The sequence below is a fragment of the Phyllostomus discolor genome, chromosome 2 (assembly GCF_004126475.2).
Source record: "Phyllostomus discolor isolate MPI-MPIP mPhyDis1 chromosome 2, mPhyDis1.pri.v3, whole genome shotgun sequence".
NCBI lineage: Eukaryota > Metazoa > Chordata > Mammalia > Chiroptera > Phyllostomidae > Phyllostomus > Phyllostomus discolor.
In genome coordinates this window covers 7,085,259-7,105,488 of record NC_040904.2, presented here as the reverse complement: position 1 = coordinate 7,105,488, position 20,230 = coordinate 7,085,259, and the positions used below count along the sequence as shown (strand labels likewise).

Below are 20,230 nucleotides of genomic sequence, written 5' to 3'. Positions count from 1 at the left end.
TCTTTATAGTAGCATAAAGATTTGGAAGCATCATTCCCTCCAGGCTGATGAACTGGACTTTTATGACAGTAAATACGAAGCCCGAACCCAGCTGCACATTTTATTAAAACTGCTAACATTTCATGGTCACCTCTGCTTAGCTAACAACCTTCTGGAACAGTCACCCCTGGTCGTATCTTATTTGCAGCCGGCAAGCAAATAACTAAAAATAATCGGCTGTTGAAATGATTATTTAAGCCTCTAAGAAATGCATCCTGATGACTATGCGTGAGTGTGTGGTGGCTGCGCGCTCGCGGGTCCTGCCTCCAGTTCGCCTCCACTTCTCCGCTGCTGCTTTAAGACTGCAGAGCGCCCCGGCGGCCAGAGGCAGGGGAGGGGTCCCCGCTCGCCTCCGCTCGGCTGCTCGCTCCTCGCCCGCCCGCCCGCTCGCCCGCGCGCCTCCCAGGCAGGGAAGGTGAGCAGGGATCACTGTGACTCGGGCCGCAGGAGAGGAAAGATGCGCCTGCCCGCCCGCCGGCTGCCTGGGTGTGGAGGCTGAGGGGCCGGCGCACCGAGGCCGCTTGCTGTGCAGTCGGGGCGCCGGGCGCCCGGGATGAGCTCACGCCCGCGCGGGCGGCTGTGTGCACCTGCCGACCTGCCGGCGGCCCCCTGAGCTGACGGCGCACCTGGGCTGCAGCCCGGCAGGCCCGCTCTGGCCGCAGCGCGGGGCGCGGCGCCCGGGGGCAGGTGTGCAGGCGCGCGGCGCGCGGCGAGCGCAGCCCTCGCCCCGGAGCCCGGCCGCGCCGCGTGCCCGGGCGGCTCCGCAGCAGCGGCGGCGGGCGGGCGGCGGCCCCCGGGCAGGTGGCGAGCGAGCGGAGCCGGGCGGGGGGCGAGGCCGGCGCGTCGCTCGCGGGAGGCCGGGGAGCAGCAGGGGCATGTGGATACTGGCCCTCTCCTTGTTCCAGAGCTTCGCGAATGGTGAGCCTTTCGGTTTGTGATGAATTTCATTTCTTGTATTGACCGGAGCGCGGGGCGGGGGGGGTACTGGGTGCATGGGGGAAGTCTTTCCCTGGTTTCCCCGTCGGTGCTTGCTCACATTTTCATGCTTTTATTTTTAAATTATTTTTATGGTGCGGGGAGGAGAGGAGGCAACGAAGAGAGGCCAGGGGAAAAATTGCTCTCTAATCATTTAGAAGAGCTAACCTAGCAAAGTGACAGCTTGGAGCTGACTCCAGGACTAGGTAGCTACCTCATTCAGAATCAACCCGGTTTGGGGAGAGGAGGAGAGAAGGGGCGATGGGCACTTGGACACATGACAACCTCAGAGGAAGGTGACATTCCAAGTGCAGGCAGGTGGAGGGGTCAATTAAGAGCATTTGCCTTCGGATTCAAAGCCTGACGAACATTGAAAAGGTGTGCTTTGATCCGGTTACCAGCGATACCCAGCAGCAGTGAAGGCTTTCAGAAAGATCTGTCCTTCCACCCCCGCCCCCCTTGGTACTACACTGTCCTCCCTGGCATTTATGGAAAAAAAATATGCACTCATAAGCATTACATCATCTGCAATGTGGACCAGTTTTTAAAAAACACCTGTGCAGTTGTAAAAATGAAATCAGTGAATATTGTCAATAGCCCTGCTTTCCTCATGATCAGCCCAGTACTGCATTTTGAAATGCTTTCCTCCTGGGTATTTGAAGAGCTATGGCTCTTGACTGAGTCAGACCCAATTAGTGAGTGTGCCGGCACCTTCGGCTGCCCGTCGCCGTGTAAACACGAACTTACATGTATGAATGGCTTCCTCTTATTTGGGAACGAGAGGAAATTGTCATCATTTGGCATCGCCTGGGAGTAGCTACAGCGTCGATGCCGATTTCAAATTTTGGAACGCCAATCTGCATAAAATGTGTGACTTGCTGACAGTTAAAATTAAAGCATTAAGCAGATTCCCCTACCCAGGAGAGGGGGGAGGGAGGGAGGGAAAGAAGGAGGGAGGGAGGGGGAGAGACAGAGAGAGAGAGAGAGACCAAATCTCGCCCTTGTCAGAAAATACCAGAAGCTGAGGGGAGGCTCTAAGGTTTTCCTGGAGAATGCACAGGAACGCTCTGAGTGTCAGCTGCATAGAGGCACATTTTCTTTGCCTATCTGGACAGTATTAAAGAATCAACATGCCAATAGGCCCGAGGAAGTGCATACAGTTTGTAAAATTAAACAACAACAACAAAAAAAGGATGACAGAAAGGGTAGGGCTGAAAGAAGGCTCTCCTGAAATGCACATTAAAATGGTGCTTTGCTCTCTAATATAACCTAAAGCAAAGTGTTCGAAACTTTCATTGGGAGATTTCCTAGCAGGAAAGAATTGCAACAAGTTCTGACATGACACCCATCTTTCCCAGAGGGCACTACACCTCATCAGCAGCCTCCCGGGAATTTACCTTGGGGGATAGATCTGCTTTGGCTAATGGGTGGTGATGCGTCAGGGCCCGGGCCCTTCATGCTGCTCTGCTGCTGTGCACACGCAGGAGTGCTCACGTGTGTGTGTGTGTGTGTGTGTGTGCGCGTGCACCAGGGCCACGGAGCCCTGGCGGCCGCTGTCTCGCCTGTCAGGGCGTGCAGCTTCGGACTCCGAGCAGAGGCCGGGATGACAGGATGAAATCACGCTTCCATCCTATGGGGAGGTGTGTTTCAGGATGACGAAAGAGGTTGTGCTTGTAATTGTCAGTCAATCAGTGCCTATGTCCCAGCTTCCCAGTTCTGTGTGGCAAAAATAGTGGGGAGGAATTGCCGATCCGGTCTCTGATCCAGCAGGGCCGTGAATCTGTGAATCAGTCTTCATACTAAAAGAATCATATATAAAACCTCAAATATTCTACTGTGTGGAAAATAGATGCAAAGCCTACGTGTGTGCAGAATACCAAGTTCTGTGAGCATTACGTTCTCACACCTTCTCCCAGACCTTTAAAGCTGATTGATAATCACCCTGATCAGGACTGTAATGAATGCAGGCAGATTTCACACATAAGATACAGATCGAACATGCAAATGAGCATTTTACATCGCTGTGTAATGTGTTCTGATCCTCTCTACCAGGAGGCTATGGGACCCTCTTACATAAAAATGGCCCTCTCTTTATATGATCAAGCACTGACCAAAAAATAAGTAAGTAAATAAATAAATAAATAAAAGCCTGACTATATATTGAGCTGTTTCATTTTGGGGGAAACTAGCTTTAAAGAGTTTTTCAGTGGATGATGCTCAGGGTTCAGTGCATACTGCATGAAGGCCCATAAAATATGTAATCACATTAAAAATGAAATGAGCCCAGTTTGCACGCTGCCCCTACGTAGGACAACATGCCCAAAATGTGAGATTAAATGGTGCCTGCCCGTCGGAATGAGAGTTGGGAAAAAAAAAAAGGAGAAATATTTTTTTTTGACAACTGTCGTCTTTTGGTCTACCTTCCTTTTGAAAAAATTCCCAAATGCATGTGATAAAAGATCCGTGAATTTTAGTACTTAAACTGATTACCGCTAGGCCGCAAACACCAAAAGGTCTGACATAAAAATCTATTTGTAAAAGATTATGTAGTTTGGCATGCAGGGCGCCAGCAAAAATCAGACACAGCTGCATTTTAACAGCAGACAGTAGCCTTTCCCCTGCAGATGTCATGGGATGTACATTTATTTCTTAATAAAAGCGTGGTGGCTGGACAGGCTGCAGACGGCGTTTCGGGTAAAACATGAGAAGTCGGAGGCCAGTGCATCATGGGTTAAAGCCTTGAATGAATTACCTCACCTGATCAGGTGCAGTCGTCACGTTTGAAGCCGTCCGCTTGTTCTGCGATATTCCAGAAACACTCACGGGAGAGCTTCGGCCGCAGTGAAGGATACAGGCCCGGCTGTGTGGCAGGCCCACAGCCGCGCATGTCCCTCCGTGTCTCAGCACAGGCTCTCGCTGTGCTCTGTTTTGTCACAATTTCTCTGGGTCTTGACCCCAGCGAGCACAGTCTAGACTAAATGGGGTTCTTGCTAAAGGCCTCAATGAACCTCCGATGTGCAGGATAGCGAATGAGAAGCCCCTCCACTCTACAGGACGTGTTTCTGTCCACATCCTTGCATCTCTGTGTCACGTACACATGGGTCTCTGACGTCGCCCTTTTCTGAGCTCTGGAATCTGGCGCTTTGCTGCGTTGCTGTTTTCCGGGAGCTCCTGGACACTGGAGAGGGTGCGGTGGTGGGAGCGGGAGGGGGGCCATCAGAGAGAGTGGGGTGTCTGGAGCCTTTTGGGCATCCCTGGTTCCTCTTGACAAGGATTTACGTGCCTCAAACTTGGTATTTTATTTGCATGTAGGAGCAGACCTTTGTGAGTACAAATGCACTTTCAGGGCTTTTAAGAAGATTTTTTTTCTTTCATTGATGTAAATATATGTAAGTAAAGGATTATCAGCTGAATAATTTGGGGGCCACCTCCCCTCCTTCCCCTCTCCCCTGTTTTTATGAAGCAGATTCAATTGCATCCCAGAATTTCAGGGGTCATCCATAATTTCTAAGGTCTCTTGCCCTTACAAAATGCCCTCCATAGGAGAACCAAATGTCATGCAGACCTTTAATAAATGCCAGCCGATCCCTCCCCACTCCTGGACTCTCTCCGGGTGCCACCTTGGTGCGACCAGGGTTCCCTGCTGCCTCTGGGGATCCGTGCCTCTCTGGATGGAACTGGTACAATGCAGCGTGCTGGCATGGAACACAATTGTTGATGAAAAAGAAATGCTCATCTAAATCCATAATTCCTGGACCTCTGTGTGGCTGTCACAATGTTTTATGGTCGACGTGCCCAGGAGGAGAGGCAGTTTGAGTGTTTCCGGAGGAGACTCAGGGTGGTTCGCATGGGAACTGGATGCAAAGGGGCCGGGCTTGGGGGGCGGGGGAGGGAGAGGGAGCTGGAAGGGTCGTTTTATGAGGAGAGACCTGTGAACACTGCAGGAGACCGGGCATTTATGTTTGGAAAACGAGAGGATGCGTCTCTCAGCGGACGCATTGCCACATCCAGGGCACCCAAATTTCACCAAACGAGTTGGATCCTGCAGGCGAGACTGTGAATGTGCCTCATTCATAATTAACAGGCAAGGAACGGAACGCGTTAGGCTCGGCAGCAGCATTTCCAGAGACTCCCATTTTCTTGGTTCCCCCGTGTGTCTGGCGCACCGGGGCGGGCGGAGAGCAGGCAACGGCCCCGGGGGGTGGGGGGGTGGGGGGGGCGTTCGCGTGCAGACCACTGCGTCTGGGCATTTTCTTGGCTGCCGTCCCGAAGTGCCTGCTGCCTCTTGGTGACCAGCTCCATCCGCGGCCTGGGAGGCAGTCAGGTGGTGCTACCTGCATGTCAATGGTGTCCCTGCCACAGGACACTAGTGGGCGGCAGACCTCAGCAGACTGCCGCAGCGAGCTTTCAGCAGAGCAGGCAGCCTGGCCGCCTCACAGGGAGGGAGACGCTGTGCGCGGGGCGGTCGGAGGCTTCCCTCCCCGAGATTCGATTGCTCAAGTTCACCGTGCCCAGGCTCCCGCGTCCGGGAGTTCACTCTAACAGGAGCAGCGCCAAGGCTCCGGCAGGCCCGGCAGGGTCCGAACGCCTTTGTTTCCCATTTTGCAAGGGAGGACCGTGCTCAGAGCGATGTTTTGAGATCCAGAAGGTCCACGGAGAGGCAGAGGAGGTGTCTGGGGGCTAGGGGGCCCGCACCCCCTCTCAGACGGGGCCGGGGAGCCCTGCCCTGCGAGTGTGCGGCTCCTCTGGAGGTGGCAGCTCCAGGAGCAGCCCCGCGCCTGATTGGCTGACCTTCCAATGTCATTCCAGGAGGCGCTGCTGGCTTCTCCTCCCGCGGATGGTGACAGGGGTGACGCTCCTCTGCAGTCCCGTCTCCTGGCTGCGGGGTGGTTCTAGGGAGGGCCGGGGTCCTCTCGCCCTCCCCCGGGGGGAACTGGGCGGCATCTCTTCCCCAGGACCCGACATTAACTCTTTGTGTTCCTTAGAGCTCAGCACAGAAATGCTCATCTCTCTCTCCCTTCCCCCCTCTACAGTTATATATTTTTTTTCATATTTTGAAAATGAGAGAAAATTCAAAGTTGCTTTTTCCTCCTCACATTTATGGCTTAAGATAAGAGAGTGGGAATGTGAGATTCCAGCAACCTGACCTGTGTCCCCGGTGCAGCTCTGGATTCCCAGGTTGCAGCCCAAGGGCGCCTTGTGCAGGCGACAGAGCAGCCACCGAGGTGGCAGGGGGCAAGCAGGATGGGGCTGGTGCCCACAGCCGGGCCTCTGGTTCGGGGTGAGACAGCTCCGGAGCAGGATGTTCGGAGGGGCTGGCGCAGCCAGCTGCGCCCCCCAGACCAGACACCGGCATCGTGTCCTGTCGTGAGACGGTGCTCGCTCCCTTGGTGGTGCCCAGGGCAGTCTCTGACTCTCTTTATTTGGTGCCAATTCCTTGAGTGACTGCCTCCCTCCCTGGACCGTGAGGCCCACAGGGCAGGCTCCTGGGATGCCCGGGTGTGTCTTTGCACATGCGGGTGCAGAGCGCATGCGTGGAGAAGGTGGGCGTCCATGTGCAGTGTCTGAGCAAAGAAGGGCCAGATGCCACAAGGAGCCTTCCTCTCCTCCGGAACCTCCCCTCCCCGCTCCTCCACCCTGGCCAAGGCCCCTCCTTCCCTGATCCCAACGTCTGTTTCTAACTTTGTGAGAAATGTACATACGTACGTACGTACGTACGTGAGCCACCACGTGGCTTCCTTGGCTCCCGCCGTCTCGCCCGGACACGCTGACCCCATGGCTCCAGAGGGGTGAGTTTTCTAGAAATGCTTCGGGGCATTTTCTTCTCTTTTCCAAAAGGGATTCGCATTTGGACTCTGTGATGTGGGACTTCGACACCCACGCAGCACGTGGTAGGGATTCCTTGAGGTGCCCTTCCTGCGTGGCGTGGCTCCTGTGTCTCGGAAACAAGTTTGGAGCCGCAGTGAACGCCTTGCTCTCAAGTGTGTTCCAGCACGCGGCGGGTTCAAAACCCCCCACAGCCTGTAATGCCCTGCCCGTTCTGAACGCCAGTCGTGAGCATCAGGGAAGCATGCGGGTGCTTTTCCTAGGGGTTCCTGGGGATTCGTGTCTCCATCATAGAGCTGTCCAGGACATCCAAGCAAAGCTGAGTTCCTAGGCCTTCAGTATCTTAACAAAAAACAAACAACCCATACTATTTTCTTCTTTTTTAATTTTTGGTTTTATTTATTTATTTTTAGAGAGAGGGGAGGAGAGGGAGAAAGACTGGAAGAGAAACATCGATGTGTGGTTGCCTCTCACTTGGCCACCACTGGGGACCTGGACCAAAACCCAGGCATGTGTCCTGACTGGGAGTCGAACCAGCGACCCTTTGGTTCACACAGCCCACGCTTCATCCACTGAGCCACACCAACCAGGACCCATACTATTTTCTTAAATAACTTATTTACTTACGGGTTTCTCATCAGTATCTTATTTTTTTTATTTTCACAGCAGAACTAAATGTGAAAGTTGGTTCCTTCTTCAAAGTAACATAAAAGGGATATGTTTTTATCATTGTTAAAATTATGATTTTTAGTCAAATACAAGAAGTAATTAGGTGTCTTTTTTTAAAAGATTTTATTTATTTATTTATTTTTAGAGAGGGAAGGGAGGGAGAAAGAGAGAGGGAGAAAGAGAGAAACATTAATATGCGGCTGCTGGGGGTCATGGACTGCAACCCAGGCTTGTGCCCTGACTGGGAATCGAACCTGTGATGCCTGGTTCACAGCCCACTCTCAATCCACTGAGCTACGCCAGCCAGGGCTAATTAGGTATCTTATAGCTTACAGTATTTACCATCATTTGTAGTTTGGAGATCTGCATTTGTTCAATGATGATCAATACTTAGGACTTTAAAAAATTTGTTGAATTGGATTAGGTGTTGGTGTGTAAGCCCCTGAAGTATGGAAATATGTATCTTGATTTAACAGAGAGGCGTGAGTGGGGTTGGTGAGGTCAGAGATGTGGGAAGGAGGAGAAAGAGGCCGCTACGCAGGAAGACAGAATGGTGGGGAGGAATGAATGTTGCCTGCGTCCCCATTTAAGTTATTTTTTACGCAGAAGACAGTGAGTAAGATTTAAGGGTGACCAAACAGTCCTATTTATAGAAAACCCAATTGAAACGTGGCTGCTGAGGCTGGAAAGAAAGAATGGAAAATGCGCGAGAGATCACCTCCACACTACCTGCCGGCTTCCCCTCACCTCCTGGCGCTCTGCAGAATTGTTGGAGGAGGAGAAAAAGCAGAGCAACCCTTGCGGAAATATGGAGAAACCACTTTGACTCAGCAGAACCTTCTAGAAGTGCTCACAGGGTTTAAGTCCTTGTCAGACGTGGGAGGTGGGGCTGGGGTGGGGAGCCAATACTTGCACACAGATTACTTGGAAACTGCCCTCGGCTGGCAATGGGATGTTGAGTCTGCAACCCTGCTACAAATATTTATTTCACCGTGAGCTCTTCCTTTCTGGAAGAATCCACATGCGTGTTTCTAGTAGAGCGGTTACTCAGGGAAGCCTCCCAGGTCAGGGCCTTGTGATCGTCACTGGTTCCTCCGCGTTCACCAGATACTAAGTTCCGGAGATTTAAATCGTGGTTTATGCTCTTCTCCTCGATCATTCAGGTGGGGTGGGCGGTGTCCCCACAGGCTGCTTGATTGACGTCAGTGTCACTGGACAAAGGGAAAACAACACACTGACTCTTAAAGATGAGCTAGCCTCCCCTCCCCCTCCCCAGGACGGCGTCTCTTCCTTGTGACATTCTGGTTGCACAGGTTGCACGTGGGCTGTGTTTTCCATTCAGAGTAGAATCCTCCCGTGTGTGTGTGTGGGGGGGGGGGGCAGGGCTGCTGGTCTTCAGGCTGGAAATCTGGGCAACAGCTGGGTCCTGACCCCGCCCCAGGCCTGATGCTGTGAAAAGCGTTTGCCTTCTATCTTTTGAAGAACCGTCTGCAGGATGGGGCGGGGTACGGGCGCCCCCGATGAGGGGGCGGAGAGAGATGTGAATGGGCTAGTGGCCGACTCCGATGAAGAGGGGCCCTGCCTCCTTTACTATTAAAACGAGGAACCAGGAAACCGTTCGTAGATGGTTTTGCACAGAATTTAAGCCGTTCTTGGTGTCCGCTGTACATAAATACAGTGGAAGTCAGTTTATAATTCTTTCTAGACATCCGAGCTCTCAGACTATTGGAGGCTTCTGCCAAACCACAGTGGCGAAAAGGCTCCCGGTGAAGCCCGATGACCTCAGAGTCCCCGGGGGGCCTTCGGCGTCCTCATGGGGCCGTCACACGATGATCACGTGAAGCTGGGGTGAGAACCAGGCGAATGGGTCGCCTCAGGCAGACAGGATGCTGGCTGAGGTGGCCTCTGTGACACACCGAAGGGCCATGTCATTTAAAATAGCTGATGGCCCTGGAGACTCTTACCCTTAATGCCTTTTTCTGATACTGAGCGACACACTGGTGTCTCCCAGGAGGTCCTGTTTTCCTGCTCACCGCCCCAACTTCAGGGTGACTGGAAAATTTCTGCTCTTCTGGTCAAGACAAAGGCACGGTCTGCAGATAATTAGAATCACGGCAATTCTCTGTGTTTCTAAATCTCATTCCCATTTTTTTTTACTTCCACATAAAGGCCCTGAGCTGTGCTGTGGAAACTTTGGAGTCAACACACCTTCTCATTAGAGCAGCTGCGGATGCACTTCCTCCCTCCACGGCGGCCCCGCTGGGGCGCGATTTTGATCTCGGGTTCCCACAGGACACACAACGCCCCAAACCCCAGTCTGCGCAATTACAGTGTTTACTTCTTAATATCAGTGGTAGAGCATTTTTAATAACTGATTTGTAGCTGCTGGGGTGGAAATAACAATGCTTTGTAACGTTACGCGTGGGACTTCAGGGAGGCGCTGAAGACCCCCTTCGGCAGCTGGCTCTGCAGGCGACGTCAAGCCGCAGGGAGAACAACATAGCGATGTTCTCAGCCCTCGGGACCTGACCGCTGCCGGTTCCCGCAAAGGGTGGTCAGTCCTCTAGTCCAGTGGCCGGTGAAAAGGAAACCTGTAAACAAGGGGGATGCTCTCTGAGGAGCAGAATTCTCTCATCAGTTCTTCGGGTTGGTAAAACCCGGGTTAGTCCCTGTCTGGTACCTTGACGTGCCAGCAGTACGTGGGTGGGATGGTTAATTTCCAGGCGTTCGCGCACGAACCGTGACTTACCAAGACCCATAGCTGTGACATCTCTGGAGGCTGCTGTTTTACCATAGGCTCGATGGATATTTATATAGAAACATGGGTAGGAAAATCCAACCTAGAGGTGACCTTGGCATTTGTTTTGGGTAATTACTTTGAGCGGCGGTTGGTTCCTTTGTGCCTTGTAGGATCCCACAGCACAACTACAACCCTGAGCTTGTTATTAGTAGTCACAAGGGACCCGCCTTTCTCCCTCCCACCCCCGCCCCGCCCCACTGTCCCTTGGCTGAGAACGTAGGCTTGTGTGGGATCGGATGCTTAGAGGCAATGGAAGCAAAGGTGATGAGAAGACCAAGGAGGTGGGGGAAGGGGCTGCACCAGCCCTGATGTCAGATAATAGGGATACGAGGGGGAAGGAGGGAGGAGGCAGGGTGCCTCTTGGCCACGGCCTGTGGGCACCTTGAGCCCCGTACCAGTTAATGTGCCTCTGCCTGGACCTTCCCAGGTAAGGATCAGGGGCACTGGGCTCAACTCCCAGGTGGGCTGGGTCAGAGAGAAAGAAGGTACCGGAATTTCCTAGAGAGCCTTCCCCCTCCTGAGCCTCCCACAGCAGATTTTGTCGCCAGCCACATGGTTTTGGGAACGGGCTGCAGTCTGAAAGCTCCTCGGGTCTAATTCTGGTCTATGTCCTTGACATCGTTTTGACACCCCACAGGGACCCCTCGGCTTGACGGTGCGTGAGGCTCACCGGATGGTGTGGTCTGTTACACTGGTTCCCAGGCCTGACCACCAGAGAATGTGGTTCTGCAGCCACAGGGTATGTGTGCCCCAGGAATCTGCATTACTATGCTGGTCCAGGTGACCCGTAGTTCACCTCTGAAAAAACACCCACTTGAATAAGGGGCTGCCTGGCCCCTGTTTGAGGTAGAAGGTCAGGCATGGCTAGAAAGTCAGCCAATACATTTTCAAGTGCACCTCAATGTACTGTTGGAGAACCCTGTACTGAATATGATTTATTGGGGGGGATGTATGCGCAGGGTTAGGTAGATTTGGGGAGAGTGGCAGTGGGCGCTGCTAACAGGGAAGACCCTGCTTGGAGGGAGGTGAGATCCCTCCTGAGTACTTCTAATTTGGGTGCTGGAAGCCTGGGAATGATTTATGTATATATCTACTGTCATACATGTCGGCATCCACATATATAAATATACATATGTGTGTGTGTGTGTGCACGCACCATTTGTTAAGTTGTCTCAGCATGTTCAATATTCAGGTTGATTGCTAGTGTGCATTTTGCTTGGGGACTTGCTTCCGTCGTGTTCTCTCGCCTGGACCTCAATCAGGGCTCTGCAGAGAACCCCTTTGAAACCTTTATGTGACCACAGGGCTCCTCACACGGTCGGTAGTGGGAGGCCGGTTGGGTTACTGGGTCGATCGCGCTTGAGAGATGAGCCAGGGAGGAGGGGGCTGGGGCAGGGGGAGGGATCTGTTGGCAGCGTGAGGCGGATGCAGGCCGGAAACTGAACATGTGGACCGCCCCATGGAAGCATCGGTGGTGCGTAAGCTTCTCCTGCGGCAGGATGTTGTGCAAACGGCTTGGGGTCGCTTGCTCCTGTGGCTGTTTTTGGCCGCTGCTCCCTCCTTTTAGGCCACATGACCCTAAGTTAGCGCTATTGATTGTACGAAGCACGTATCCTCGGTTGTCATAAAAAGAGAAAATAGCGTCTAGGGACAGGTGTGCATTTTGAACCTTTTCACATACATGATAAAATTGAGGACACTTATTAGTGGCAGAACAATCCTTTGAAAACACTGTGTCCTTAATTTTCGAACTAAAATAGACTGGGATGGGTGCTGGAGAGAAGCCTAAATTCGGAACCTTAAAAATATCATTTTGTGTCCTGAGATCCTATTTTAGGTCATATTAAAAATAACTCTCCCTCCCAGGCATCTCAAACAATTTTGATGTTATAAAGCTTTGGCGGTTTTATGGTGATTCACTATAGAAATTATCTCTCAGAGCGGCTGTTTTGATTTTTTTTTTTTTGAGCTTCAGAAGGAAGCGGCATGGAAGACTCCGTGGGCTGAAGAGCCGCGGTTTCTGCTTACTCACATCCATGCGACTCCGGGCAGCGGCCGCTCCCCTGCACAGCGGGCTCCGGCACCCATGCTCCTTTCAAACGGGGGGAGGGCCCCGTGCGAAGAAGTCGCAGGCTCTGCCAAGGGGAGTGTGTAGAAGAAGATGGTTTAAAATAGCTCACGATTCCTTTCTGATGTGGAGTTTTCCCAGCCTGCACAGCGTTGTACAGACTGTTCCTTTTCAAATTTCCAGCAGAGCGGGCTGACCTTTCTTCCTCTCTCCCCCTTGGCAAAGGCTCGGATACCTCTGTCATCAAGTTGAGTCACCTGAGGTAGACCTATGAGTAGCTGTCAATGGTTAAACATGTTCCTTAGGAGAAAAAAAGAAAGAAAGATGGCGTGACTCAGGTTTATTATTAGATCAAATGACCGTAGCCCAGAGGAAATACTTATTACTTACCTTAGTAAGCGAGGAGTATTCTTCCCTTAGGTTTCCAACATCTCTCCGTAAGAGCGAGCATCAGTGGGTACCGTCTGACCAAGGGCCAGGGCGTTAAGGATGGCCGTGGTAGTGCAGACGCATTTGCAAGGAATGGAGGGGCTGTCTGTAGTCTCTCGTCATCCTTTCACCTTTCTCCCTTCCCTCCTGGGAAACGGGGGGCAAATCCCAGCGCTCAGGTGCACACAGTGAGAGAGTGGGGAGACAGGGATACTTCCGCCCGGGGTCTGAGGCCTTTGTTGCTTCCAGTATCCATTTCCTGCATCACAGGTGGTTTGCTGTCACGTGGGCGGGTGGAGGGACACTGCTCTGATCCCTCAGCTGCTCAGGGCTCACTGCAGTCTGGCAGCAAAGGACAGCGGTCCTCGGGCCTGTGGGTGTCCCCCGTGGGGGTGCCCCTGGAAGTCTGAAGGGGGAGAGACTGGTATTTAGTGATTTTTTTCTGAAGCACACACGCATAGACGTTATGGGTTACTGAGAAGCTCTGAACAGAAGCATGAGGTCTGAGGTCAACTCCATGGAGTTTGTTTTAGGTTTATTATTTTTCGTGGGTCGGTGTCAAACACTTCCCCTCCCTTTACGATTTAATCATTTCCAAAAGGGTATGCTCCTGAAAAGTTGCATTGTTCGGTTAAATCCGTGGCTCTCACCAGGGGCGGTTGCTCCCCCTAGGGGACACTCGACAGTATCCAGAAGCCCTTGTAGTTGTCACCCTTCTAGGGAGGAGGGGCTGCTGCCGGCATCTGGGGGGCGGAGCCAGGATGCAGCGGAACATCCTACAGCTCACAGGACAGCATCCACGACATGCAGTTATTTGGTCTAAGGTGCCGGTAGTGGCAAGAAACAACCTCGACTGAAGTAATTTAGAGCCTCGTTGCTACCATATGACACCGGTTTCCCGTTTGTCTGTGGGTGACGGAGGGATCCTGGCGAGACAGCAGGAAGGAAGGTGGCCCTACATCTCAGCTGTGACTTCCTGGCTACAAAAATCGTAGCCATTGTGGTAATGCTTGTCGTCGACTAAACTCTGTTTACTATGTTTTCCACGAATAAAAAGAAAATCAGAATCTCTGGCCCCTTCCATCAGTCGCTAAGAACATGCCTGCCACAGTCGCCCTGGGTTCCTGGAGCCGTTTTCCCCCTCCAGTGGTTATGCTAATTAGTGTTTGATCAGATGATTAAATTACGATTCTATGAATCCTGCGAGCTGCACGCCCTGACGGCACGTCCTCTCGCCCGGTTTCCCGGTGCCCGAAGCGCTCTGTCCCGCAGCCTGACGGAGGCCGGTGCCTCCTGAAGACACAGGCGTCTGGCTTCCCAGCTCTGCGGGTCGTGGTGGCCGTGTGGGCGGAGGAAGAGGGCGTGTTCTTACAGCCGGTTCTCCCAGGCACTGCTGGGCTGCAGGGGCCTCTGGGAAGTGTGGGACCCTAGTTAGAAAGCTGTGATTATTCAAAGCCATTAGATGCAGAGAAAGGTAGGAGAGGAGGGTATGGCCCAGTGGGGAGGAAGCTCTATGCTCCCTAGTCCCCGAGCCTTTTCTCCTGGGGGAGGGACCGTGACCTCGCTGTTTGCATCCCTTTCACCTCCCGGTGCTGGAGGGCCCCATAGACCGGGCTCTGTGTGTATTGCAAATGTGTCTTTTCCTGGGAACTGTTCCACCATTTTGCTTTTGCTGCTTTGGAGTTCCGAATAGCGTGGCCTAAGGTGGTTGGTGTTCAGCCCTGTTTTCATTTCGTGAGTGTGCGTTCCACGCTGGTACGCCGGTTTGAGGTCTGTTGAGTTAAGGTGCTTCTGCAGTGCTTTCGGACAGAAGAAAACTGGGAGTGTGTAGGAAAGGACATGAGAAATATCGAGGCAGAGTTGCTACTGATGGATTTCTGCTCTTGGCTAAGGGGTTACCATGGTTCATTTTGTCATTCAAGGAGCTCAGCAATGGTTGGATTTGTTTTCATATCCCATTGCTTTTTTCACTCCATATTAGCATAATGGGGTAGTCTGGTTACCAGAAATGTACTTAGAATATGTGTAGTTTTTTTTTTTAAATAAACTTTTTAAAATTTATTTTTAGAGAGAGGGGAAGGGAGGGAGAAAGGAGAGAAACATCCGTCGGTTGCCTCTAACCAGGGACCAAACCTGCAACCCAGGCATGTGTCCTGCCTGGGGATCAAACTGGTGACGTTTTGCCTAGCGGGATGGTGCCCAGCCCACCGAGCCACACCGGCCAGGGCTGTCTAGATTTTTTTCTTCTTTTAAATATCAGGACGTGGGTGTGTTTTATCTTGCCGGTACTCAGAGCAGCTCTCACTGAGGAATGGCCACCGGTGAAACTGTGCATCACTGGCCCCACACACCATATCCTAAGAACCGCCGGCCCACCCGACAGAGGGAGTGAATATCTGCTTAGATGTTCGCATCTCCCCAGTCCACAAATTGCACAACGCCCTGTGTCAAGATTAAAATCTCTTGGTTTTCTTGGAAGAAAGAAACCCCGCCCGCAGTTGTCCCCGTATAAAAGAAGAGGGAGAGTGGAAGGGCACTTACCTCTGCAGAGCACGTAGGTGCGCAGGCACTTGGCGAGCCGTGTTCTGTGTACTCATGGGGACGATTCCCGCAGCAGCGACGACCGTGTCAGTGACAGTCGCCGACCCTGGTGATCGCTAGACGCGAGGCAGCACCATGAGTGGTCCTGGTGTCTCCCATAATGCTCGATGCTGGAGGAGGCACCATCGTGGTCACAACTGTAGAGAAGCTGGGGGTCAGCCAAGTGCCGCCGGTCACACGGCTGCTGAATGGCGGAGCCGGGCCTCCGCCCGCGTCTGGGCACAAACCCAACTGTGGCCTCCGTTCATCCTCAGACGGCCCAGTCAGTAAGGGTTTTAATGCCAGTTTTCAGAAAATGAGGCCAGGGTTTGGAGATGGAGACCATCGGCCCCTGGTCGGACGGGAACCACGATTCAAGGGCTCTGTCTTCTGCACACCACGATCATCCCCGGAGCTTCTGAACAAAGCCCCACGCGCTCATCTGACTGTTACAACTTTGAAAACGGTGTTGTTAAATTTGCTTTCAAGTTGAACAAGAAGAATTGTTTTGAGGAAATGAAAACATCCATTGTTATGAGTCTGGGTATTGATGGGAAAATTCATTTACTTTTTCTTGTCAGCCCCCAATCACCTACTTGAGTTCGGTTAGGTACGAGGAGGTGACTCACTTTCGTTCCTTTTAGTTGTTGGACAGTTTGTGACCCTGTGACCCGTTGGCAGTGTGCTTGAGAGCGAAATGGGGGGAGGGGTGACATTTATGTTACAATTATATTACATTATGGGATCTCTACTAATCTCTGAGTTCAAACTGAATATCCATCTTTAACTACATTTAACATTTCGTTTGTCCAGAACTGACCTTCAGTTTCCTCAACGACAGAATATTAGATACAAATGTTTCTGAAAGTGGTGGTTGGAGACTGATATTCAGTGTGAGTTCTGGATCACTCGGGGCTTTTATGAAAAAAGACACAAATCAGTTTTGTTACTACAAGTTGAGTCTTATTACTGCAGCTGAACTATTTTACAGTAGTTCTATGGGACCTGTTTCTGGAAGAGGGTAGGCAATCCTACCTAGACCTTCTCACCAGCTGAACTTAAATGAAAGCTCTTTTAATTAGTAATAATAACAGATTATTGTGAACATGTGTGTGTGTACCCACGCGAGCCACGCTACGGTGACCCTTTCACTGCCTCTGACATTCAGGTAACATCCAACTTGGTTACCGCATAGAACCTATTTGCCTTCCCTGGAGGGAGGCACCTCCACCCGCATGGACATGGGAAAGAGAGCCCAGCGGTGTCGGGGCTCAGAGTTGGAACGGCCCAGGCTTCCCTTGGCTGGTGGCTGGGAGGTGGCAGGGCTCTGTTCAGTGTCGGGCTGGCTTCCTTGCCCTGCACACTCTCTGCCTGGTCCTCGTGGGGCTGTGGCCTGGGTCCTGCCATTGGACCCCTCTCAGGGGGGTTGCCTTCGTTGCTATTTAACCGGCCAAGTCACAGACCTCGGGCTGTGGCCTACGAAGGGCCCGACCACAGAGAGGAAAAGACATGTGGGGTCCTCTCCACGGGCTAAGCACCCTGAAGTCCATGGCTCCGATAATGCCTACAGAGCCACTTTATTTTTTTTAATGGAGTGAACTTATTTATTTATTTTAAATCCCCTCCCAAGGATATTTTTTATTATTGATTTTAGAGAGAGGGGAAAAGAGGGAGAAAAAGAGGGGGAGAAGCATCGATGTGAAAGAGAAACATCAGTTGCCTCTGGTACGCACCTCACCTGGCAATCGAACCCAGAACCTAGGTATGTGCCCTGGCTGGGAATTGAACCTGCAACCTCTTGGTGTATGAGATGATGCTCCAACCAACTGAGCCACCAGCCAGGGCTGGGTGAACCTATTTATAATAATTTCTAATACTTACCGATCTCTTACTTTGTACCAGGAGCTGTGCTGAGTGCTCTTTGTGTCATCTCAATTCATGATCAGACAAGTCTTTGAGCCACTTACTCAAAGTTTTACACTGGGGGAAAATCGAGTCCACCAAGGTGAAGTGACTTCCTGGAAGTCATATTTTTAGCCAGTGGTAAGGGCAGGATTCGAACCTGGGCAGTCTAATTCCAGAACTCCTGCCCCTGGCTCTCAGGCCATACCCATCAGTCCCCGAGCTCCTGGTATGTGGGCTGGTTCTTGAGGACACACGGTATTTAACATGGTGATACTTACCTAGAGCACTGGAAATATGAGATCCCAGAGTGCTGGGGTGGCCCAGAGAGCAAAGTTATTTTTCTTATGTTTCACAGAAGAAGGTGCCTGAAAAATGTGGCAGTGCAGGCACTAAGTTTCAGGGTTTATTTGTTTTTTTTCTCAAAGATTTTATTTACTTTTAGAGAGGGAAGGGAGGGAGAAAGAGAGAGGGAGAGAGAGAGAGAGAGAGAGAGAGAGAGAGAGAGAGAGACACATCAATGTGCGGTTGCTGGGGGTCATGGCCCAGGCATGTGCCCTGACTGGGAATTGAACCTGCGACACTTTGGTTTGCAGCCCACACTCAATCCACTGAGCTACGCCAGCCAGGGCTTATTTGTTTTAATTACAGCATTTCTAGAACCTCAGCTCACTTCTGAGATAGGATGCTTGGTCACCAGAATATCTCCAAGCCCGTGCTGCCCAGCCTGCGTCACTGAGCACCTCCACTTCCTGCCATGCGGCCTGTGTCCCTGTCCTCATGTTATCTGTTTCTATGGCATCTGTGTTCACGAGCCACCCCTCCCAGCGTGAGTACACAGTGCTAGGTGGCTGCAACCTGTAGTGATTTCAAAACCTTTTCTGGTGTGTCACCTGCCAGGTGGCCTGCTCACCACACACCTTCCCTGCCACATGCTTTCCAGGGACCCATTTCCCGCAGGCGACCATGTCTACCCTGGGTTCCCTTGGGTGCTCAGGGGAGCATGTGATTGGCTCGTGTCAATAATTCCACACGTCTGCAGGCAGGCGGGGCACCGACTTCTGCTACTCACTCTGGGACGAGCAAGAACCCTGCCTGGTCCCTTGATAATGAGGGCTGTTGGCTGGGGGACTTTTCTTTGGGGACAGAGCAGGAGGGGAGAGCCAATGACTGGGACACTTGAGACCCTTTTGACTTTCCCAGACGTGGAGGCAACAGTTGATATGGCACCGTAGCCCATACGTCCTGCCTGCCCTCCACAACGGCGGAAACGGTGGCCTTGTTCTCCTTGAAGACGGAGACCTCCATCTGAGTCCAGAGTTTCACCATCTCCCATCCTCTCGAGGACCTGGCCTTCCAGCATATGATCTAACCCTCAAGCATCTCCCGATTTCCCTGCCCTCTGGGCAGCATACCAAGGCAGCCTTAGCTTTCCTGTAAACATGCACTAACATGTCAGCTTGCCGGGGTGTCCAACCTGTGGCCCAGGGGCCGTGTGCGGCCCAGGATGGCTATGAATGCGGCCCAACGCAAAATCGTAAATTTACTTAAAACCTTTTTTTTTTTTGCTTATCAGTTTTTGTTAGTGTTTGTGTATTTAAAATGTGGCCCGAGATAACTCTTCTTCTTCCAGTGTGGCCCAGAAATGCCAAAAGGTTAGACACCCTGATTAGCTTGCTAACAACCAAGCCCCCCAAACTGGTGATCATTCCCTTCACCCGCTTCGTTTCTCTTACACAATTCACAGCCGAACGGCTGGAGGGAGCTGCCTATGCTGGTGCTTCTCAGACTGACCCAGGGGAAGGACTAGTCTTTCCATTTGCAGCCCCTCGCTGATGGATGTCGGTCCTACCGTGCATGCTCCCTGCCACGTGAGCTCCATGGCACTGGGAGTTGTCTAAACCCAGCTGAGCGCAGAGGCTGCTGGTGACACAGTTGAGTGTTGCAGCAACGTCTCCTTTCTGCGCTTGTCCCTTGGCAGGTGGGAGGCGGCCCTGGTCTGTGCACCCTCTGAGAAGGGCGATCTAGACCGACTTTACACCTGCGTCTCACGTCCCCAGTGCAGGCTGACCAGGGTCTTCTTCAGTTTCCTTGAAACTGACTTCGTTGTTGTCGCTGACAGCCTCCATATTCCTCATCTTCACCCCGCCCGACCTCCCAGGAGCTTTGGACACAGCGGATCACTCTTTTCTTCTTGACACACCCTCCTGGGATCCTGGATATCACGCTCCAGGTCTCTGTTCCATCCACCTCGCTGGTTTCTCCTTGTCTTTGCTGGTTCCTCCTCTTGAATCAAATGCTAAATGGTGCAAAACCCCCGGGCTGAGTTCTTAGCCCTGATTTCTCCCTTCCCTTCTCTTCCCTTCCGTTCTGTTCCTGTGCACACTCACTCTCTCTGTGACTTACTTTAGGCTGAGGAATTAAACGCCATCTCTGTGCTGACGGCTTCCATGTCCATGTCTGTGCCTGTGACTTGCCCTCTGAGCTAAGAGTCAGGTGCTCGAACCCAATGGCCCACTCAGCCCCTCCCCTCAGAAGTCTAACAGGCATCGCAGACTTTCATCCGTCTGAAACAGAACTCCTGGCTACTTCTCCCACATCGGGCCCCGTCCTGTTCCATGTCTCAGTCATCAGAGTTGGGCAGCACTAGTCATTCACTTCTTAGGACGAAAGCTTTGGAGTCATCCTTGCTGCTCTCTTTCCTTTCCATGTCACATTCAAACCGCCAGCCAGTCCCATTGACTCTGCTTTGGGACTATGGCCCCTTCTTGTACTTCTGCTCCGCTCTGAGCTGTTCTCCTCTCTCCCCTGGTCTCTGCGGTAACCTGCCAGTGGGTCTCCCTGCTTCCTCTCACCCTCACTGTTGGATTCCCAGCCAACTATAAAACTATGCAAACCATAAATCAGACCGTGCCAGTCCTCTGCTCTAAGCCTGTAGGGGT

The 20,230-nt window shown here is 52.2% G+C and overlaps 1 protein-coding gene across 1 annotated transcript in view; it reads left to right on the top strand.

Moving 5' to 3' along the window:
* Positions 1-801: 801 nt before the first annotated feature.
* DSCAM (DS cell adhesion molecule) overlaps positions 802-20,230 on the top strand; it is a 532,016-nt gene continuing 512,587 nt past the window's right edge. The window contains exon 1 of the mRNA XM_036017445.1: positions 802-957. Coding sequence (XP_035873338.1) covers positions 915-957 — 43 coding nt within the window. The 5' untranslated portion in view covers positions 802-914. The remainder of the gene's footprint in view (positions 958-20,230) is intronic.